This window comes from Toxorhynchites rutilus, chromosome 2 (genome assembly GCF_029784135.1).
Source record: "Toxorhynchites rutilus septentrionalis strain SRP chromosome 2, ASM2978413v1, whole genome shotgun sequence".
In the NCBI taxonomy this organism is placed as follows: domain Eukaryota; kingdom Metazoa; phylum Arthropoda; class Insecta; order Diptera; family Culicidae; genus Toxorhynchites; species Toxorhynchites rutilus.
Window position 1 is genome coordinate 194,458,826 of NC_073745.1, and position 24,687 is coordinate 194,483,512.

Sequence of the window (24,687 nt, forward strand, 5' to 3'; positions counted from 1 at the left end):
CATTACATATGGTACATTTACACAGTAGCTATTTAGGCGTAAGAGTTTTCTATCTGTTCTTCCATTATCCAGTTAGACCGGACAGCGGAGACAGTTGATTGATCATTGTTGAGTTGTTAATAGAACAGCAGCCCGATGTGTCTTGCAGAGCAGAGCAGTTGTATGGATGAATCGATCTTATTTCGATCGTGGATCGATCTCCATCGCTGATGATTGTTGCGTGGACGTAGTTATTTTGTAACAACACAAAGATGGTCAATGAGGGCCCTGAGTGATAATGTCTTATGTACTGTTTCACTTGGTTCCACCTTGCTCGCTGCACTCCTCGTCGTCTCTCACCCGTTGGATTCCCGATGAAAGCTTTTTTTGCAGAATAGTTCCCCAACATTCTTGTAACATGTCTGCCCAACGTATCCTTCCAGCTTTGATCACTTTCGGGATACTGGACTAGCCGTGAGTTACGTGAATTCGTGGTTCATTCTTCGCCTCTATACGCCATCCTCCTGCACACCGCCGAAATGGGGTTCTTAACACACGTCGTTCAAAGACTCCGAATACTCGCAGGTCCTCTTTGAGTATTGTGCACGTTTTGTGGCCGTAGAAGACGAGCTGTCTTATTTCGCAGGAATGCTAAGTCTGTTTGACCTCAAGTGTTTGTGGAGATCATAGTAGGTACGACTCCCATTGATTATGCGTCTCCATATCTCGCGCCTGTATTATCATCAGACGTTACCATTGAGCCAAGCCAGGCCAAACTCATCGCCGTTTATCACTACACTACTACTTACCTAATCGGATCATATCGTGCTCGGATCTGGAAGCCAGTTTTCTGGAGAATCTGCCGCAAGGTGACGATTTGGTCAGAAGTGGACAGTAGTCTCCACTTCTGTCTATATCGTTCCACGTTCTGAGTGGAAGCTTGACGATGTACTCCGCTACGCTTTTTCTGGCTGTTTTAATCATGCTCTAACAGTCCCCAAGAGGAGCTTGGTTAATTCCGTCCTTTTCGGCGACATCAGCTTGCTTCAATCGCATAAGATTGTACCATCGCGGGCATCAGCACCGAAGGTTGTTCACAACGAAGAGTTTTGAGGGCATCTTAACCATCACTAGGTAGTGGTCCGAATCAATGTTAGTGCCTCGATAGGTTCTAACGTCAGTTATGTCCGAACATGGTCGATCCGAGATTCTGTTTGATTTGGTGACCTCCAGGTGTATTGATGGAGGAATTTGCGTTGGAAGAAAGTGCGTACTGCGTACGGTTAAGCTATAATTTTTTTGTTCGTGAAAACCCCTTAATATCCTGGTATCTAATTTCGATTGCAACTAAACTAACTGACATCAAACTGCGAAATTTTGACAGAAAAGGAATGACTTTAGGAAGAGGAATGAATATAGAAAAAGATAATAGTGTTAAGGGAAAATATGACCACAATACTCACCTTTATCTGGATGCTGAAAAGTCAATGAAACTGATTAAGTTAAGCTCAACTCAGACACTATTAAGCAGACGTAACCCACAATAGAGACAACTCCCAGACTGTTTATATAAGCATTTATTTTAACTATCATTCATTATTTTCTTTATAATATCTGGTTTTCTCTCTTTATTTCGTCTCCGATTAGCATTTCCAAACCGAAATAATACTTAGGGGGTAATACAAAATGTACAATATTGACATTGAAGAAACCCAAACAAGTTTCATCATTTTTTTTTTTGTTTTGTTTCATTCATATTATGTTCACAAATTTGTTTGGTTGTTGTTGTTGTTGTTGTTGTTGTTGTCATATGTTCCTACCAATACGCATGGAAAAAGTAACGACAATTTAACGCGCGATTTTTTATCGAAAGCAATATGTAGTTGAAATTGGAAGAGTTTCGAAACAATCAGCAGCTATCGGATGCAATAAAAACAAAGAGTAAGCACTCATTTTTTTTTCAAAGATCATCGAATCTCATCACTCGCACTTTATCATGTTTCTTTTTTTTTCAATTAAACTGAAAGCGAGTCATCCAAAGAAACGTGTTGATTTGATAGATCTCGTAATCGATTTATACTATATTTGTTTCTAGGGTGAGGGTTCTGCTTTTTTTTAAACGGTGATGTGATGCTTCTTGTTATGTGTTTGTTCCCTTTTCTGGGGATATTTTCCTTCTTTTTTCGCTATTTCCGGGTGTTGAATGTTCTTATATGTCTCTCACCGTAACACTGAATGTATAAATAGAAAAGTATCTAATTATGTCGAACCGAAATAATCTACCTTCATTTTGATCTATTTTTTTTTCTTTGTTTTGGTTGTCGTCGAATATAAGATGATTCAGTTGAGTTTTTACATACAAGCGGCTGGTTGGTTGGTATATACTTTTTCACCACTGATTAAATGTCGTTTTGTTAGCATCATTTTTCGCGTTACGTGAGTTTTTATCTTTTTCAATAAAAAAGTTTTTCAATGCGCATCGACCTAAAATTGTTCGTGTGTCGCGTTTTTCCTATCGTGTTTATCTCCCGATTGTTTTTTTTGTTTATGGAATTCATTATGTATATCGTTGATAATAAATATATACTTTAATAAAGTATTTAATGTTATTATTTTATTATATAGTTCAGACTTTTTGTAACATTTTTCATATTTCTCTTATTCTTGTTTTTTCTTGATTTAATCAGAATTTGGTAAAACCAAGGTTCAATCAAATTTCATAAACTTGACGTCACTGTAAATGTATTGAATGCTTGCTTCTGTATGTGTGAGTGTGTGATTCGCATATTTTGAATAGTTATATTTTGAGATTTACTACTAGTTATCGTTTTACTTGTTGTCTTGAGAAATGTACAGTAACGCAATGATTCTCGAATTTTCTGTCCCATCAAAACGATCAAACGGTTGTTCGTTTTCCTACTTCTGAGGTTTGCACATAAAATGTATGTTGTTATACGCAATTTAGCCATGTTCTGCAGAACTGAAAATTTAACGCATTTTTTTTTGGTTTGTGAAATGTACTATTTCCATGTTTCGTATTGTTACTTGTTTTGTTTCTCTTTAACGATACTTGTGGCTTGCTTTGTTGTATTTGAGACTATTCAGTAGTAGTTTTATGTAAAATGTGCGTTATTTTACTTATCATGGTTTGTTCTTTTTTTGTTATTTTTTTTTCTCTTCTATTTTTTATTTGTCGGTAAATCGTGGCATGTTTTAGCATTTGTTAATTGCTATTTCTGAATACAAAAAAGTTCGAACTATGATATCAAACTTCCGTTTTGTAAACCTGCTGTAGCCTCTAAAAATGTTTTTTGTCGAAACTTTAATATTCCTACAACGAAAGTTTTTTTTAAGCGAACGAAACGCAATTGAAGTAATAGTGTAGCATACCATTTGATTTTTTCCCTATTGGTTATATAACATTTTTTATCCCGTTTTAGTCATTGAAACACACAGGGCAGTGATTTTTAGTATTTGTTATGATTCATTCTAAGACTTGTGATTTTGTTTAATACTATCGAGCGAATCTACGGTGAAAGACATTCTTCCACATAAGCAGAATATCATAAAAATATCTGGGTCGAACTAAGATGGTAAATTGATGCGAACCCATTGAACGGGGAATAACAATTTGGTTTATCGAGCGTTGTTTTTATACCATGATCATTCATTCGTTCCCATTCCGAAGTAATTCGAACGATATCTAAACGAAATGTTCGTATAGGAGTTAACCATAATCAAAGTAGTTCAATATTATAATAGCTAAGTGTACTAAGTGTTATTTAGTACCAGTAAATGAAATGTAGGGTCAAATGTATTTTGAGACAAGAATTGCATGTCTGTTCTTTTTGACGGTGTCATGCAACTTACAGAAGATTTATCCTAAGTGGAATGCCCACGAATATCACGACAGATACAACGGATGTCCGATACCTGCCTTCAATCAAGAGATAAATTCTGCGAAACATCATTTCTTTTCTTCGGACAATCACGCATAGGCTAAGAATGGCCGACTTTTAGGCGTTTGCCACTACCTTTTCTGTGTGCCACACGTTTCATTTTCAACTGTCCCCCTAATCTCACGTTGCGACTCGCGATGGCGACATTCAGCTTCGTTTCGTTTGGGAAGCGACACTGACAGTAATGAATTTTCAGGTAGAATGAACACACCTTTAATATAAAAATTATGAATGCACGAATGCGTAGTTTATGTATAAGGGTAACATATTTTTTCCCAAATTGTGAATAAATCTTAAACGAAAATTGTGTTTGGTAATGTTTTTATATTAAAAAGAAGAATTTCTGTAAAAATATCTGGAAATGTATCGACAAATGGTCGATTGGTTCTTGAGTTACAGCATTGAGAGTGAAACAACTTTTGTTTTTGTGAAAAAATTAAAAAAAAACACTAATCAATGAAAACGATGGCAAAATTGCATGAATTGGGCTTCGAATTGCTTCCGCATCCACCGTATTCTCCAGATATGACGCCCAACGACTATTTTCTGTTCGCATACCTGAACAGAATGCTCGCTGGCAAGAAATTTAAGACCGATGATGAAACTGAGGCCTATTTTAAGGAAAACCCGAAAGAGTACTATAAAAATGGTATCAAGTTTCAATATCGCTATAATCGCTGTATCGCCCTCGAAGGCAATTATATTGAATAATAAGATTGAATTTTGCGAAAAAAAATAGTTTTACTTATAAACTTTTCAGCCGTACTGTTATATAATCGGCTGATTTCGAAAATTCGTATTTCGTATTTCGTATTTCGAAAAACTCCCCAAACATGAACCAGCCACCAGATATTTTGCTCAGGTAGAGCAAAAATTCTCACTGTTACTCTCTCGAGCCGGTAATGACTCTCTGCCACCGCTCTGAAGCAGACCCAAATGCGTGCGCGTCTTCGTTCGTCATCCAACGTCACAAACGAGTCCGAATTTACACCCACTATCTTGACGCTTGATGTACATCAATGTATAGGGTATCATTCGAGGTTTAATGATCGATCGCCACAACTCATTATGCTTAACTGAATCGCACGCAAATCTGGAGTCTCAAAACAGAGGATGTGTCTGATGGTCCTTTATGGAACGGCCCTCCCGAAAACCACACGTGTACTCGCATACAAAGGATCCCTGCAATAGCCTCAGTCTATGGATTAAGATACGGGACAGAATTGGGCATCTGATATTTTGTTGGTAGGCCATAAGAGTCCTTTCAACCAAAATACACTTAGTTTTTCCTAGGCCCAAACCCTTGAAATGAGCTGGTGTATTCCACGATACATCTGCTTGTTCCTGCCTTTCATAGGTTCGATATTTCCAGTTGCTTTGTGCTTTTTAGGTCTCTGGTAGCTTTCATTACCTAGTCCAGAATAGACATATCCACAATTTGATCATCATCGTAGATATCTATCCTGTTCCCCTCAACGGCTCTGTTTCCTTCACCATTCAATAAATGCCCAATACAAATGACAATCTCCATTACCCTGGAAATATTGTCGGATGCTCGACACTAGCAACACAATGAAGTGAAGTACTAGTACCACGTGAGAGGAAGTGGCCCTTTGGTGTACTTACACCAGTAAAACTCAAACTTTCTGATCTGGCCGGCTTGCTCGTTACTCTCTACGACGACGTTTGATTTTCACACAAAATTTTATACAAACTCTTTGATCCATTTTTGCGATAGGCAAAAATCGAAAGCAGTTGTCAAAAATTAACTGAACATTCAAAACAGCCGTACTTGTCAGCATAAGTGAGAGACATGAGCAACATAATGCCACAAAAAATCTAGAATCGAATATACGTTCTTCTTCTTCTTCTTCAATGGCACTAACGTTCCTAGAGGAACTTCGCCGTCTCAACGTAGTATTACTTGCGTCATTTTTATTAGTACTTAGTTGAGATTTCTATGCCAAATAACACGCCTTGAATGCATTCTGAGTGGCAAGCTCTAGAATACGCGTGATCACAGTGCAAGTCGGAGGAAATTTCTTTGACGAAAAATTCGAATATACGTAACCCACGTAAATTCGAAAGTCGCGATACTCTTTGAACAGACCTCATATTAGCTAGGAGCAGCTCCGGGGTCACAACCTTCTTCAGGACCTCGGTCTGATAGCATGCGGCGTATATTTTCACATTTTTCCTTGATAAACACAATTGAGAGCTTCCCACGCCTGGATACGGTCCCCCAAACCATCACAGAAGCGGCGCTCTGGAGCCGCGGGATGTTTATGTGGGACGGGGGGATGCTAGCCAACGTCGACGCCCACAGCCGATCATTTTATTCATTGTGCGTTTGATGCAAGACAAGGAGTTTCTCATCAGAAAACACGACACGAAAGTATCAGTTTGGTTGTAGCCTTCGTTACCCCGTGAACGTTGCGTTTCTCGTACGGCTTGTATCCCAGGTCCTTCGTCATGATGGTGTGAGTAGTCCCGATCGACTCATCCAGGTCAGCTGCGGTCTTCCGGATCGAGCGGTTTATTTTTCCACGAACCCGCTCCCTCACTACCTTGATGGTTGCTGGCGTCCTCGCCAAATGCGGACGCTCGGATCCCGCACGGTACTTGGCCGAGCCCGTCTCCCGGTACCGACGGATGGTGGTATAGATAATATTCCGCTTCACCCCGTGAGATTTCAACCTCCTTCATGGTGCGCGGTAAACAAACAACAAATGGCAGCAAGTCGACACAGAATGCACATGGTGCGCACTTACACATCAACAAGAGACGAAAGCATTGATGAAGTGAAGTATTGTATTGACTAATCGTCTAACCACCTTTAGAGAAGTTGTTGAGGACCTGAACATATCGATTGGTTCGTGCCATTCGATTTTTACCAATGATTTGGGCATGATCGGATCGCCGCGAAATTTGTACCAAAATTACTTAATTTCGACCGAAAAAACCATCGCATTACAATGCTAAGAAGCTGTTGGATTGTGTCCGCGACAACCCAAATGTGCTCCAGATGGTCATAACTGGTGACGAATCATGGGTTGATGGTTATGACGTGGAAACCAAGGGTCAATCATCCCAATGAAAGCTGCTAACTGGAATTGGCGAAAATTGAAGAGCAGCTGTCAAAAATTAGCTGATCATTCAAAATGGTCGAACTTGTTGGAATAAGTGAAAGTTAGTACTTGGAATAAATGAGTATTAACTTAGCGTCACAAAAAAAACGAATATCAAATATGCGTAACCTGCGGAGGTTCAAAATTTGTGATACTTTTTGAACAATCTTTCTGTTGTCGTTTTGTGTCGTTCGTTCTAGAGAGGAGGGTTTCAGACGCTTTGAAGTAACAAATGTAGTGGAAACTCGGATCCTCTCAATCCGAGACGTCGGGTGCAAGTTGGGAGTTTCGCGCACAACAGTGCGAGGGCGAGTCAAATAACGTGCCGGACTGTCGTCCTACAAGAAGGTGAAAATTCCGAATTGCGACTACAGGACGCGGAACTGGTCAAACAACGGAAGGTGTATACGAAACTGCACACGGAGTTCGACTGCGTCGTTGTGTACGACAAAATGAACGTAAAGCCATACTCCAAACAGCTTCCAGGGCATTAATTTTACACGGCAACAGGGAGGATAAAGGTAGCAGAAATCTTCAAGACCATGAAACAATCCAAGTTAACTAAAATACCTGCAGATCGTGAAACGACAGCAGGTGTCGATCACGAAATTCAGTAACCAATTTATAGCGACTCAGTTGGCTCTCAACAAGATTTCGCAATAAGTTGGATATACTACACCTTAAACACTTAGTTTTCGCGATATGCCGATTTACTCGACAACATTTAAATTAAGTTGAATCATTCAACAAAAGTCCATCTCTCTTCAGGAACACATCAGTAAATGAATGGTACAACATGTGACACAAGCCCGAATATATGATGTATGTTCATTGCACTCATCTATAGTGAGAGATTCACTACAAATAACGCATGGAAAACCCACCTCTTCCGCCAAGTTACATTTCCGTGATCCGACAAATATTGGACAAAAATCCGCGATATAAGTTTTTTTTATTAAAAAAAGGATGCTACACAAATTTGACGTTTGGACGTTTGATTGTGCCACATAACGGCTGATTCAATACTCAACTCTCAAAGCTACATATTCAAAAAAACACCCTGGAAGCAGATTACCAAAATGATTTAGGTGAAGATAGAAGCTAGCCACAAATGGCTGTCACAATGGCGCTCATTTCTATCATCTCTCTCCCTCACCCCTCGCCCGAAAATCAATAATTTTGCGAAACAGTGTGAAGAAAATGATCGTTTTCGCACAGTTCCCATCAAGTAATATCAACCAAACTCTAATCGATTACTCATAAGATATTAAATTTCCATCTGCCGTCGCACTGTATAGTGAAAAACGTCGGAAAACTCGAGCAAGTGTTCTGAAAGTTAAATTTTCATTTTTCAATCTTCGGCAATGGTTGTTTGTGTTGGTGAAAGCATCGTTATTTTTTCGACACTGATGCCAGACAACATCATCGAAACAGCTATAAAACCACTCAATAAAATGTTACTCCTGAGTCATAGCGTTTCATGTGATAAAAATCAAAAGAATGAAATTGTGTTGATATCAATACAATTATTATTTTTACGTTTGATGAGTCTATAATGTAAATTTTGGCAACTTTAACATTGGGTAAGAAAATTTTATTGCAGAGCTCGGAACACTGCCACGGCTGCCTATGCTTTCAAAAACAGTAAACGGAAAAGTATTACATTCAATCAAAATGCCTCGGCCAACGAAGAGAAGGGTTAAGGCTCTCCAACGTGAATATGTTAAAACAATACGATCAACGAAGGAAAATTTTAAAGAATTATCAACATCGAGTTACTATGCGGAAGAACCCATAAGAGCCCCAATTCGCATGTGTTATAAATTTGCTCATGTTACGCTCGCGTATAATCAGAATTTTACTTCATATGCAAATGCACCTTCTATATATGTTTATGTTTGCAATTGTTCATCGGAACATATCGTTCATACATTTTACTTGAGTATTGAATTATTATTTTTTTTTTTCAAATGCATTCAAAGACTCGTGTCAATGAAGCGTCACACAGTCTGATAAGTGAATTGATCTATTTAAGTGTGCTTTGCTCTTCTCTCACAAACACTATTACCCCATTTTTACACGTGGGTTTACCTATACTACTACAATGGCTAGCTTCCACCTTCACCTTAAGAGAATGCAGAATTTGAGACATTTGGGACCACCTTCACTCTTCCTCTCGCTCAGTCGAACATACCCTCCACCGCTCTTATCGTCTTACTATCCAAACAATTGCGTGAGCCCTAACTTTATGCTGCCTACGCTCAATTTATATTGGGTGGGATAGGATTGTCAAGGCCCCGATAATAATATAATAATGACAGCTAGTGAATGCGTCGAAAGCCGCTGAATGTGTTTTACATCAAATTCCCGCTGCGTCTCATCATTCCAAAATACACGCGGGAGAGCCGTCTAGTGTATTCCAACGCAGAAATCGAAACAAGTTTCTGAAGCGAGACAGAGCACGTGGGGGTTTTACCTTGAGGGTTCCAAAAAACATAGCCGATTCAGAAGTCTTATCAGAGACGCAGAGTCTCAAGGAAAAAGAAATATCCTAGTTTAATTACTCAATTTTTTTTCTCCAAACCCCTACAGAGATATAAGTAATTTTTATAATTTTAGACCATGACTGTGTTTTTAATAAGAGAAAAAAAATTGAACAAACTCAGTAGCCTTAACCCTCCTATACTCGCACATACGGTCTGACAGACCGAGAATCAATGAGGTGGCGGAATTAAATGGTTATAAAAACTGAATGAAGCTAAAGAAAAAATATTTTCTTGAGTTTTTTTTTCATTCAATTATATCTTTTTCTTTAAATGAATACCAATAACGCCATAGCAATATTACAGAGACACGCACAGTCGGTGAGTATACGAATTACGATTTTGCGCGCGAGTACAGAAGGGCTATGTATCGATTCTACAAAACTGCATTGGAAACATGCCTCAATTATGAAAAACTGTAAGCAAGTATGAAAGAGTTCATTCGCTCATTTCTCGACACCTAATTATAAATCACTCTTGTATCTGCTTGGAATAATCATGGCGAAAAGAATGCAGCAAGCAATGGTGAGATTGCACGATGAATCATTTTACACTCTCCGACCATCTTCATTCGGGACTGATAGTGAACATAACAAAACAAAGAGTGGAAAACAACATTCAATGAATGAATACTCCTTTGGGTGGATCGCACGAAACAAAATAACGAGTGAGTCAAAATAGACTGAATCTGCGTTTATGTATGATTTTATTTTCCCTTGTACTCTTTTCCTTGACAGCAATCAAGTGCACATCAATCCACCTTCCCTCATTTCATACTAGAAACAAAAAAAAATGTCATTGCAATAGTGCACAGACAACAATTCGATTTCAACTATCTACCTATATTTTACTGCCGCGATCGAGGCTCAATGATTACTATTTGAGTGAAGAACGAATGATTTTTCAGAGACACTCGCTGGCTCTCAAGCAAAAGATTCCAATTTGATTCTCTCACAATCTAACGTCATACCGAGAGGTATATGAAGGAATGCAAAATTCTCTGAGAATAGATGAGCCTAATCGAGACAGTATTTTTCCGTTCAAATCGAGAATTAACTTTGCGAAGATGATAGGTGAATGTTTTCTGTCTCAAATAAAGTGAGGCATAAACGGAGAATAGAAGGGTGAGTTTTCCTCGTGCGTTCCAGGACGAGTTTCGTGAAGAATGCCGAAAATGGATTGCTCGAAATTATTGCCGTTCAATTTGACAATCGATAACAAAAATTATACTTCTTTGTGAGCGGCATAAATGTTTCATAAGTTGGTATGAACACTTACAGAATTGTATTGATCTTCATTACGGTTTCCGTAGCCAAAAGGTCGCGTAGTCTCGCTGTTTTTCAAAACGGCACAATGTGAGGTTAGAATTGAGAAAAATGCAGAATTGGAGTCAAATCGCGGTCGTCAATCACCATTGACGATCAAGCCACACATCCATGGTTTCGAGTTAATGCTGTGTATATGATGGGACCAACTCGGCGTTGTAAGTGATGACGATGATGTTTTTCAGTTTATTCGCCAAGTTATATGCCAAGTTAGATGCTTTTCAGTTTATTCGCCAAGTTATAAGTTATAAACTGTTGAAACCGGGTGAAACATTTCAGTGGCTCGCAATCGAAGACAACTTATGCATTCAAATCGAGCATTGCAGGAAAACGGTTGCAATATAAGCAAAGACGCGAAAAAGTGCGCTTGCCGAAGAACAACATCCGACCACATGTTGCTTAAGTCGTTAAAACTTACCTCGGCTACCATTTGTTTTGATTGGTGATGCATGGCCTGGCTGAACAGCATTTACATTCTTATGGAAAGACCAAAAACTGGGTTGTGGAAATTTGTGGATCGCTCCGAAAAGCTTCTTCAAACAAAGAATTCGTTTGCTATCAAAAAGATGTGAAAGACTAGACTAGACTAGTGACGAACGACATTTTCAAGAATAAAAATAAATTAGCAAATTCTCAAGCGTCACAACGATTTAACTTGTGCACCTAATGGTGTATAATTTTAAAACCGTACATAGAATTTAAAAAACAATAATTACAAATAATCAAATTGATTTATTATATATTTGTACAATGGGGGGAGAAAAGAAGATCACTGATATCAATAAGAAGTCCATAAGAAATTGTGTAGAAGCAAAATATTTGTGTAAGCTGATGTTAACGTAATGAATGGTCTAATGGACTAATACAGAAATGCTCTATAATATATAATATTTTGAATAATATTTTGAAAGAATAAAAAAATTTAAAAAATAAATATAAACTTCAACAACACATGCACGTTTTTACTCGTTTTTCTCAAAACTTGTCGAGTATTCATCATATGTGTTTTTGTTAAACATTGTGTGGGTTTTATCATGATATATGTTACTCCGGTGAAAAATAATAACTCGATTACCATTTGCATATATTGCTAGAAGTACGAACTGAGTTGAGGATTACCATCTTCTATATAACATCGAAACTTTCATGTGATGTTCAATCCTTTGTCATCCATCATTAAAGAAACAACAGAGCAAGACTCACCATTCGACATGAGATATACCTTCAATAATCTCCACGAATCGTTCGGTTGATAGGCCAAATCGATATATAGGCCGCGGCTATAGTTGTGTTCATATGCCAAAGCGCCATGGTACATTGTGAAAACGCACATAATCACGGTATTAACACTCTAATCTTCACACAGAACGTACCATTATCGCTCAAGCTCTACTTAGACTAAAACAAATAAATTGGTGTGTTATACAACGAGTTTTGCGTTCTTGAACAAACCGATAAGCCCTAGAATTTGATGGCAAGACATTCGCTACCTTTACTATTTTACTCCGATTTCTTTTACATATCATATTATCTACACGTGACTAGACTGTTCATTCTTGCATCAGGTTTTGTGTGTGTGTGTGTGTGTGTGTGTGTGTTCAACTGAATCCGAAACAAGGAAAACTGTATTCTAAATACTTCCATTCAAATACACGCTAATCCATCGTTATCTTATTTTATTATCCTACTCATTATTACCTTTTAAATATATATAATTCCCTATCTATATTTGCATCCACGTATCCTTACAGCACTTCCTAAAAAATCTATATTTACTTTCCTTTGTTTTTTTAGTATTCTATTTTTTCACGCGAGAACCGATCCTTTCAACGTGTATAATGCGTCTAAATTAGTATCTTTTTACTATATTTCTTTGCTACACCATTCAATAGTTCCATCTTCTTGTTATTTTCTCACAAAAGTGCTGTTTGACGCAACTGCTGTTCTGTTTTTTTTTTCTTTTTCTTCTTCTTCGCATAAATATTTCCCAAAACGAAACGGAACCAAGAAAATGTATCTACTACGCTTTTGTCTTGTTGGTTTTTACCTTTAATTACATTAATTATTTTGTTGTTGAAGCGAATTAGCGGCAGTGATCACACGTTCATATTGTCCAAATATCAGCTGGGTTATTTACAGTAGTGAATTATTGCACCATTTTTCTTTCTAATATGTACGACGAGTTCATTTTAATGAAATCAGAAGAAATGATAATTACGGAACAGAAACAGGTTGGTAGCAATCAATTTACAAAGTCGAACATTCCGAATAGGATGGTTTTAAAAAAAGATTTGAAACCGTTGGTGATTCAAACACGTTGTTCAAAGTACTTCCCTACCCCCTTTCCTCTACACAAAATGTTTGTTGTGATTTGAAAGCTCCGGAATTGAAACATGAAATCTGGTTGGGATGTGTATTTTTCATTTCATCAAACAAAGTTATTTTTATTGCAAATAAATGAACCTGGAAACATGCTTTATTTGATAAAGAAACGCGCATTCCTGGCCACATCGTGGCCTGTACTACAATACCAACTCGACCAGAAAAAGAAAATGAAAAGGTTTCCTTTCTATCGTACCGTGCAATTTCGTATTTGTTATTTCAATCTGTATAAGTAGCGTTTTTTTCTAACAAAATGCTGGCATTCTAGACCGTTGGAGCAAATAAATTACGACTTTAGATTACCAAACTGGAGAAGCGAATGAACTTCGAAGTTTAAAGCCTCCTCAAAACAAAGAACAAACAGAACAGTATGACTTCAAAAGCCAAAAGAAGCAAGAAGCAAAGACAGTCCATAATACACTGGGTCATAAATGTATCTTATTACACGAAAAAGGTGATTGAAATATGCGATACTTCGATGCAGCCAAAATATACATAGATGACCAGCCCTAAAACCTCCCCCTACATAAACGGTATCATTTTTCAAACGACGGCGAATCCAGTAATAATGGTAAGTCATTCATCCTTATTCCAGAATCCAATCGAACAAACCTCGATCCCGTCAAATATTACCCGATCTTATGGTATAAAATAATATGGTAATCACTCAGCTACGTCTGTTTTTTTCAGCTGTGATTATGAGGTACATGTCGTCTCCGAAACAATGTTTGGAACAAACAATGATAACAGTGAAACTTCATCAGACTATGTTCAAGTTGTTCATATTATTATTTCAAGGCAAACCAACCATACCTGAAGAAGCGTATCTGAACTCGTTCATGGTACGAATCTCAGACATATTCCAAAACGCAAAACGCGTATTCAAAAACTGATCCACAATACAACGACTTCAAAGCGTAAATGTCATCGAGTTAAGCTGTGTGACATCTCAGGAATCCAACCATCGCAACCATCGATGAGAATGACACGCCTACTTTAGTTAACGATCAAGATAACTGATTTACCAAAGCGAGTGCTTCCTTCTCCAACTGACAGATGTTCCGTCCTGACTCCGTGAGAGCTCTTGATACATGAACAGTAACTTTGAAATGTCCATTACCACTTTCTTGGTATTGAAAAAACTAGAAGTGGGTTATATCTGTAATATAACCGCAAGATGGACGTAGGACTACCGTTGACTTAGCAGTCAATAAGTAACAAGCATGTAGGTCTTCAACATTTCATCTTTCGAATAAAGTGATTATCATATCATTTCATTTAGCCGGAATCATTAACACTCAAAGGAGGAATCGATTCCGCCTCTGAAATACCCAGTACAAATAATACCCCCTCTCCAACCCCCGACAATTGGAATCATCGGTTGATAGCGGCATTCGTGAAAATTCGATAATGCTGCTTTCAAATGCAGCTTCGTTCAGTTCGGCGGCAGAAAAATTGCTAGCGAGACCATTCTCATGTCACTTCGCAATCACAACTAAATGGTTTTTCCCTCTCTTCTTCTTCTTCTTGTTGAATTATAGAGACTTCAAACGTCTGCAGTTCATTCGTCTCTAGCTCTGAGAAGAACTCTTGTTGAAAACTCAATTCAAACTGTTCTCCTCCTCCCTTGACAAAGACATTTCATTGTCGTTCGACGCTCCTCAGCAAACCGTGTCTGTTTCAGCAAACATAAAACAACGTTGTTAGAAGAGATTAGCGAACGGGAACCCGTTTACCCGTTTATATACAGATTTGTGACTGCATTAGCCTGTTTTCAAAGCAATGTTTAAGCTATTGAAACAAGTTTTCGGATCAATAATTAATAAGCATATTAGACATCGATTTCTCCTCGAAAGAACCCAGCACAAATAATACCCCTTCCCCGCCAATTAGAGACATCGATCGATTGTGCGTTCGACACCAAATGATATTCAAAAATCCTTCTTTCATCAAAAAACATGGTTTGTTAGCACCTTCTGCGAATGACGGAACTCAATAATAGCATGTTCGAATAAGAACCTGAAATTATTGAGAACCATTATTGTGGAAAGAAAGTAATGGATAAACCCCTAAGCTAAGGTGTGGCGCGACCCGTGCCGAGGGATGAATGGTCGGGGGTTTAAACCCTGCCGTTAACGAAGCCTGTGGAGCACCAGGACACCATACACAGTATCGTCTGCCCTTACTGCATTAAGCCGGTCACTAATGCAGCATCTCTCTGTCGGAAAAAAACCACCATAGAGATCTATGAGTGTAGAAGAGGATTAAGTAACTAGCGACGCACCAGCGGATGTCCAGTCCTACTCCTCTTCCATCCTCAACACTCCGACTCGCTATGAGTCGCCAGAGGATGAAAATGACGAATGTAACGTCACTACAAAAACTGAATCTAGGGTTGTAGATTCAGCCGAGGGTCCACTCTTCGTGGAAGAAAAATCTCCCCAAGGTTCAGAGAAAAAAGCTGAAGAACTTGGTCGCAGCTGGGATCCCTGCAAAGGGAGCTCGACTGCAAGCACTGAGTCAGCATATCTCTGGGCAAACAAAACGCCCCGAGAATCGGAGCTGCTTAGTAGCGACGAAAAATCGATTCTTAAAAAATTAAAGCAAAATCTCTGCCCTCGTAAAAGAGCGGTGTTAAATGAGCAAAAAAAAGATGCTCATAACACTCTTCAAAACAACAACATTACAAAAATCACTGTTGAATCTGGAATCTTCTTCAGGGAAGCCTTGGAGCAGATCAAAGTTAAAACCCTCCCGGAGGACTATCCCAACTACCTAACTACGGCTCAGTTAGATTCCATCCAAATGCTCTACTACTGCAAGAAAGAAACGATTCGGTGAAACCCATGTTTTTCAACTGCTCGTATAAGTCAGGTTATCTAATCCTTTCTGTAAAGACCATCATACTTTGGAATGGTTGAAGAAAATAGTTCCCAGGATCACTCTACGAGTGCAGTCCGATAAGTACTTAACCTACAAAAAAAAACAAAAAATATGGAAAAGTGGCGATTTATTTCTCAACATAGTCTCCTTTAAGCTCGATACACTTGACCCAGCGATGCTCCAACCTCTTTCATCCATCTGAAAAATACGTTTTCTAGAGGTCTGCATAGTAGGCCTCCGTGGCGGCGATACCTCCTCATTCGACTCAAATTTCTCCCCGGCGAGTGACTTTTTCAAGTTTTGAAACAAAACGGGGCCAAATATGGAGAATACGGTGGATGGGACAGCAGTTCGTAGTGCAATTCGGCCAATTTGGCCGTGGAGACGGCGGAATTTACATTATTTCCATATTTCTAAAATCCGCGGACACGCCCGCTTCCACACACGGTCAAAACAAAACTACGAGTCCGAGAATGTACTACACGATAAGTAATCTCTCTTGCGATACTGACACCATCGGGCGATGAGACTAAGTACTTATAGGACCGCCCTAGTAGAAGATGACATAAAACTGGTTGCTCTAGACGCAAAAAATATTCCGCTTCCAGAAATTCTTCGCGCCTTTTTCCCACAAAGCGCAACATTTACCGATGAGAGACTCAAAAGTCTCATAGGTCACGAGGCCAAAATGAAAATCTCCCCACCGATAAGTGGCATAAACTCAAGAGATCCAATCCCAATCAAATCCACGCGGACTGGACGCTAAAAGTCGACGACGCTTCCACGCGTCAACTCGCTAGCAAAAACTTCAAAATAAACTTCCGGATTGGCGAAACTCCAGTGTAGTCAAAGGAGATCTGGGGCTCATAAATGAGGGATCGTAAAACTCCACAAACCCTACCTGGGTTTATATATGAAATCTTCAGAGACCAGTGACTCAAAAATTTTGGTGCCACAAAATACTCAAAAAGTCGTCAGTAGGGTTTCTGGTAAACTAAAGTTTCCCGCGAAGATCTTCCAAAAAAGAAGAAGCTTGACAATCTGAGTGTTCCTGGCCTAAGCGGTAAAAACCCAACGGCTATTGCAAACAGGTTAGGAACTTCAACTATGCCAAGTGAAAAAGGTGACTTTCTTCAAATCCAGAACAATCCACTGGAACAAGCAAAAAACTTGACATAAAAAAACAGATGGGATTCTGATTCTCTCAAACGAACCATCAGATCGGACAACCCAACCTAATGCGGAACACTAAAGTTCCGCTCATCGACGCGACGCGAAATTCCAACCGCCAACGGAAGATCCGGGGCGTCTCCGTAGCCACATTGGTTGCGCGTTCGCTTAGTAAGCGATCGATCGTGAGCTCAAAACTCAGGGCACTTATTGACCATCTTTGTGTTGTTACAGAATAACTACGTCCACGAAACAATAATCAGCGATGAAGATTGATCCACGGTCGAAATAAGATCGGTTCATCCATACAACTGCTCTGCAAGACACATCGGGCTGCTGTTCTATAAATAACTCAACAATGATCAACCAACTGTCTCCGCTGTCCGGTTTAACTGGGTAATGGATGAACAGATAGAAAACTCTTACGCCTAAATGGCTACTATGTAAGTGTGTACCAAATGCAATGGTACTTTCTTTCCTAGCGACGTTCGCCACGAGAGGTAACGACGTTTGTAAACTATAGCAGGGTAATTAACAAAGACTTCGTCATCGGATGTGATGCCAACGCTCATCACACTATGTGGACAAGTACCGACATTAACGATCGAAGTTATAGATATCGATAACAAATGAAATGAACCAACATTCATCAACGCTATCAGATAAGTCTTAGACCTAACGCTCTCTGCCTACAACAGTATTTGCTCACCAAGAAGAGTTTCTTCAACAAGAAACGTTCCTTACCGCGCGTAAACTGTTCAGCAGAGCAAAAATTTCTGGTCTCAATAGAAGAGAGCTCTAACTGAGTACAGCAGAGAACTGAGACGATCAAAACGAAAATCCTGGGTATATAACTGCAAAAGCATTGAAAATACCTCAATCGTTGCTAGACTCAATAAGACTCTGGCAAAGGACCACTCGAACGGGCCTGGTTCTGCTAAAAAGGATGACGGTTCGTTCACAAAACCCACTCAGAAGTACTAAACTTACTGATGAAGACTCACTTCCCGTCATCTACATCTGTCTACTCGGATACAAATCCTGACAATAATGGCGACACAAAATGTTCTCGGAGGTGCCTCACAGGACCTGAAAACGCAAAGGATCTCGCAAACATAGTTGCTGGAGTAGTTTTCACGAGGGCCAGAGTAGTAAACGCGGTAAGATCTTTTCTACCTTACAAATCTGCAGGTACAGTTCTATCACCTCACCTTTGTTAAGTTTAGAGGCAAAAGGATTCGTGGGCCTTGCCGATGATCTAGTCATAACGGTACGTGGCAAGTTCGACGACGCGATATCGAGCAGAATGCTGATGGCCTTAAACCTAACACGATTTTGGTGTATCACAGAAGGTCTGAGCATAAATCCCTCAAAAACAACTGCAGTTGTGCGGTCTAGGGTAACCTTTACCTCACCAGTATGGTGGCCAAAGACTAAGGAGACTGTAGCTAAACAAATACTAAAAAATACCACAACAGTTCAAAATAATGGATGCAGTAATTCACGGATGAATTCAAGCGAAAACATCCGTGATTGCAAAAATATAGTGGTGGCAGGAAAATCATTTCGAATGAGCGTCGAATTTCTGTCAACCGATGAAAAAAGAGATGTATTCAAAGAATGACACCACCGACGGAGGTGATGGATGACCAGGCATATCAGTGATGTACAATCGACCGTCGTGATTATGAATATGAACTGACTGGTGGAATCATCAAACTAGCGCAACCGATAACCCAACAACTTTATTGAGAATATTGAAGCTCAAGACTCGTAAATATGGATGAGTATAATTTATTTTCATGTTATAAGTTCTCTTAAATCATTCCAGAAACAAACTCTACCGTCTCAACTGTTAATGTTGTCGAAGCCAGGTATTGAAGATGGCGATAACGATAATTGAGCTGATTACAACCAAATATCCGACGATTAAATTTACATCTCTTGAAATGTACCTGATAACGATAAGAAAACCCGGTATGTAAGTTGTAAGCGGTCGTGCCGGATTCTACGGCAAGTCTATGAGGAAATATTGCGAAAATTCGAAGCTGAAAAAATAAATTTAATAGTCCAAAATGTTGAGCCTCAGATAGTTTATCATAAATGTTAATCAATTTGTTTAAAAAAAATATGATGTTGTACCGGGGGGTAAATATAATATAACAACTGTATTTTTGTATGAAAAAATAAATATCAGTAAACAGCGCAAATTTAATTTTTTGTTTCATCTTTCTCAAATGAAAATAGAGCCATAATAAGAGTCGAGCAGTTTTACAATCAGTCGACGCGGTGCCAGATTGGCACAGGTTTGGCTCGTAATTGGTTGTCGAATACGAAGTGCAAGTCGACAAAATCATTGCAAAATGGCACGAAATCGGCACCGTTGTCGACACCATTTGTTGGGACTGATCTGGCACAACAATGTAGAGTGGGAAGGAAATGCAATTGAAATTTTCTTTGATGTAAGCTTTAGTATTATAATCAACGTTGTGACGTATAGGGATCAACCATTTCTTGTCGACGTGACGAGACATTTGTTCTCGTTTCGAGTTAAAAAATGCTCGAACACAATGTTACGTAATGTCAAACTTTGGTCGAAACTCTACTACTGCCTTATTCATTTCGCTCGTTTCGAGCTCGCTTCGAGATTCATAATGACAAAAGTAGTCGAAACGAACCAAAATCACTCGTTTCGCAATGCGAAATCCCACCCCTGGATCTCGAATAATGAACTCCATTATAGTTGCCGAAGGAAGACAATGTAAATAGTAATTCGAGAACTTAATATGAAGGTGGCTTTCCACATACTGCGAAGGAGCGGAAACTAAATCTGCAAACAGGCAGTGTAGGAATAAAGGATTGAGTCGCACTGTTCTGGTGAAGGAGTTCAACGCCGTTTTTTTCCTTCAGCATAGTGAAACACATTCAAAGACAAAACGTCATCTAAATGTGAAGAATCATCATTTTAAGCACCCTTGATTCTCTGCCCTTGTTCACTGTTTTTCCCAATTTGTTAATTTGTTAACAAAAGATAAGATAAACTTAGCATGTGGTTTCGTAATAAAGACATCAATTTCAAGTGGACTGTTCCATTTGACCCGCGAACATAAGCTGTTTATATAGTGTGCAGCAATGAGTGAATTTTTACTAACATGTCATGAAAATGCGTCTTCAAAAACCTACGGTTCCGGCTACAACAATCCTCTATTTATGTGTATAAATAACAGTTCATCGCGTAAATGGCTGTGAACACACCAGAAAATTTTCTCGCTTCGGGCTCTCTGGCACCACATCCAACCTATCGTTCATAAAATCATAATAAAAAGCTCTCTAGTGTAATATTGCAACTCGAGACAAAATTCCGTACGATCACCACCACCATAGCCCGCTTCGGTAATTACTTTGAACACAATCCTATTGCATACCGCCGATCGATAGGTATTATACATGTGACGCTTACCGTTAAATTGTTGCAGTTGCAGTAGTAGAAATGAAAGCAGTAATGTGATGGTAGAGTTAACTCTGCTAGTTCTGATAATTTCGTTGATGACGTTGTCGTCAGCCAACTCGCTCCATCAATCTCCCTCTGGTCCTTCGATAAAGTGCCCCCTAACGTCTAAGGCCGATGCCAACTGTAGAATAATGTGTGCTAACGATGGATGTTCCAACAATTCCGCTGCTGGGAGAGGAGGTTCACATCGGGGCCGTTGATGTCGACCTCTGAATCCGCGATGCAATCGTAAGGTCACGTCACAAAATACAAACCGCAGTATGAGTGTACGTAGAAAGTCGTCTCCGAAAAATTGCACATAGGAGGAATCTTCAAGGGAGAAAATGTATCAACGTTTGAAGCTGCTAAAGATGCGACCGGCTTACCTATATATCCTATACCTTGCTCTATTTCGTCCATTCGACACCGAGTCACCAGCCGAGAAGCTTCCGTCACAAAGCGATCGACGTAATTCTGGCATCGCTCCCAGTGGTGAATCGGAACGTCGCCAACATTACAGATGTAGCACAAGGCCGTCATAGGCGAATGTAGAAACAGAGTGAACAACGATCCGTGGTGTTGTAAATCTATGATAATGGGAAGCATATTTGTTAATGCAAATCAAACTGTACACGGGTCTGAAACGTTACTTACTAATACCTTGGAAATTCGCTGGGACGTCTTGCGGTGACATTAATATCACCAACGGTTGCCCAAAGTACCTGAAACATGTTCATGAATACAGTTATTTAAATTGATCACAACTTATGGGACGAACCTTGGTATATGCTGAAATACGAACGAGTTGTCTGAATCAATTATTATAAACAGAGGTCTACGCGTGTACGGATACAAATCTCCTGGATAGAGACAGTGTGGCTCCTTATAACCTGCGCTAGACTTGCCCCTCACGGTCAGCCCACCATCGACAGCATCACGTTTGACACTGGTTGCTAAGCCTCCCAATTCATAACCATCTGAGAAAACGGAAATTTGCCTTAAAACCATCTGAATCGCAATATCGTTGTTTGATGATAAAACTTACAATCTTGGGGATGCTTCGTAGTCGAGAAGCATCCGTCGGCGGACATGTAGAGCAGTAATGCTCCACCCGGCGGCAACTCCTTGAATCCGCTGGATAGGAACACCATGAGTTGACTGAGCGATGGTTTGTACAGTAAATACTTGTGAGGATTATCACGCATTCCTCGGCGATCACCGTTTTCCACGTAACCTATAATGGAAGAGGATCAACAGGATGATCTTTTTGGTTGATCATAGAGACGATAGAGACAGTATATACGTTACCTTTGGACCCTGGTACACCATACGGTGGCATTCGACTGGCTGCAGGACTTGCATCGTGCGGCCCGCCATGTGCCACCATTGGATGTCCTGCAAGTGGATGCATAGATTCGGTTGGTTCCCTCTCCAATGTTTGCAACATTCTGGAACATACAGGGACATTACGGCGATGGTTACACAAACCTAGGAATGTCAAACATCAACGCATACCTAAACATATCCATCGTTAGTTCGGAGAACTTAGCCTGCTCGCATGCAGACCCCACAATCAGTATTTCCTGCAGGCTTAGTGTCATGTGCGGCGTTCTCTCGCAGGGAGGCGTCGTTAACGGGCTTAACCTAGAACCAGAACCACTATGGATCAACACGCGTGGAGTCACTCTGTTCCGCAGCGAAAGACGAATGGCCCGTGCTTTCGAATATCGGTGACTCCATGGTGTAATGAGAGTGTAAATGTCTCGCGTGTGTTTGTGTGAGAGTATGCGTTAGGATGCATAGATGAGTTATTGTTCGAATGCATGAATCGTGCATGAATGAAACACGTGAGATTAATGAAAAAGAAGTGAACAATAACCTATGGCCAGATTTTCTATTCTTCAAATTCGATAAATGTATCACTAAAATTTGTCTGGTTTCAGGGATGTTTACAAAATCAAATATGGTGTGGCCTCAATAAATGTCATTGAATAATTCAACAAAAACTCACATCAATGAATTATGAATAATGCAATAAAAAAACTACGATGAAGTACCTAACCTGGATGGCTAGCAGGAATTATCGTGCATCATAAATTATAAACTCTAGTATTGTGTCTTCGTATCTAGTAAGTCAATCTTGCTAATCAAAACGAAACTGATCTTTTTATTTAAGAGGTGGTATTAATTTTCTTTTCACATTCTCACGCTGTAGAGAATTACCCATTGGGTATTTTCTCTTGAAAATTTGGGTAGAAGTAGTTTAGAGTGTATTGTTTACACTGTTTTTTCATCACCGTCAGTTTTTCGAAAATTGAAAAACGTCACTCGAAAAGCAACGTCGTGAATTGATTTTACGCAAGCACCTGGAGAATCCTCAACCATCTCATCGGGGCATCAGAAAACAACTCAGAATAGTGCAGTCAACGGTGAGTTGTGTGATTAAACGTCACTACGAAACTCTGAGTATCCGAAGGAGAAATGCGGTCAGAATGGAATTTCTATTAGTGATCAGGATCGTAAGTGTGTCACAATACTTCGGTCAGGGATGTGGCCAAAAAGTTGAATGTGTTCAAGTCTTTCGTTCATAGAGCCAAGGTCCGGGAGGAACTGCATACGTACAAAGTGCAAAAGACTCCATATCATGACGAACGGTAAAATACGGTGGGAAAGCCACGGGCCCGGAAACTGTACACCCAGATGTTGGCGAAGCCTCATTGTTTCATCATGATAATGAGACTTACGTCAAGGCGGATCTCCGGCAGCTTACGAGAAATCCGGAAGAAACAAAGAAGCGGAAACTTTCAAAGTTTGCCAAGAAATACACGATTTGGCAAGCGATCTGGTCATGTGGCAAACAGAGTGCACCGTTCGTGACTACCGGGACTGTAAACGGGCAGATCTACTTCAAGGATTGTCTACAGAAGTGTCTGCTTCCTCTTTTGAAGCAAAACGAGGATCCTACGATCTTCTAGTCAGATCTAGCTTCGTGCCACTATTCAAAGCATACCAAAGAGGTCAAATCTGAAAGTTTGAAAAGGATTGGACAACTAGGTTTTTTTTCGCGATGCAATTTGATGTGGGACACCCTTTAGAATGATTCCTCTATTTTGATTTTAACGTCTCAAAATTACGTCCAGCGAAAAACATAGTAAAAGAGTCTATACATTTCAATGATGAATGCATCAAAAATCAAATGTTTAAGGTACTTATCAGCCTTTACAATTTGGGCATTTGGATCAGGGCCACCAATCCTAATTTTTTCTAATTTTCTAATTTTTATTTTTATGATTCCAGATTTTACTTGGCAACGCTGGCAGGAGGAGAAGAACCCACTTCACGCGCAATATTTCAATTCATATCCATCGTAACATAACACATTTTGCCAAAAGCAGATCCTTCAAACTAATAAAACCCCTTTTTTCGCAAACGGAATTGATGTTCAACTAGTCATGCACGCTAAATGGGTTGGATTATTGTATTTCTAATTATGAAACATACACGCTAAATGTTGGAGCCTATTCGATGGTGCATCTTATGGATTGCTTCCATACTTTTTTTCAAAACAAAGCAAAAGCAATTAATAGAGATAAACTTAGGACTTAGGACTCACATCTCTTCCAGTTTATCAAATCAGCGGTGAAGTTGTTTCATTTTTACTCCAGAAATATTGATGAAAAAAAAAACTAATCAAGTCGGGTAAGACGTACACTCCACCGAAGGTAAAGACAAACATTTTGTTTTGAAATCAATTGGATTATCTCTTCCTTCTTTTATTAACAGATGCTAACTAACTACGTTTGCATGTACAACCAGATATCATGGACG

At 39.4% G+C, this 24,687-nt stretch overlaps 1 protein-coding gene across 7 annotated transcripts in view; it reads right to left on the reverse strand.

Moving 5' to 3' along the window:
• Positions 1-1,541: 1,541 nt before the first annotated feature.
• LOC129764894 (protein SCAI) overlaps positions 1,542-24,687 on the reverse strand; it is a 43,476-nt gene continuing 20,330 nt past the window's right edge. For 4 of the 7 annotated variants that reach the window (XM_055764510.1, XM_055764512.1, XM_055764513.1 and 1 more), the window contains exons 5-11: positions 22,375-22,518; positions 22,168-22,307; positions 21,905-22,093; positions 21,638-21,836; positions 21,514-21,581; positions 21,246-21,446; positions 1,542-21,189 (exon numbers count right to left, since the gene is read on the reverse strand). In XM_055764510.1, coding sequence (XP_055620485.1) covers positions 20,945-21,189; positions 21,246-21,446; positions 21,514-21,581; positions 21,638-21,836; positions 21,905-22,093; positions 22,168-22,307; positions 22,375-22,518 — 1,186 coding nt within the window. In that variant the 3' untranslated portion in view covers positions 1,542-20,944. The remainder of the gene's footprint in view (positions 21,190-21,245; positions 21,447-21,513; positions 21,582-21,637; positions 21,837-21,904; positions 22,094-22,167; positions 22,308-22,374; positions 22,519-24,687) is intronic. The other 3 variants (XM_055764514.1, XM_055764517.1, XM_055764516.1) reach the window with 3 other exon arrangements.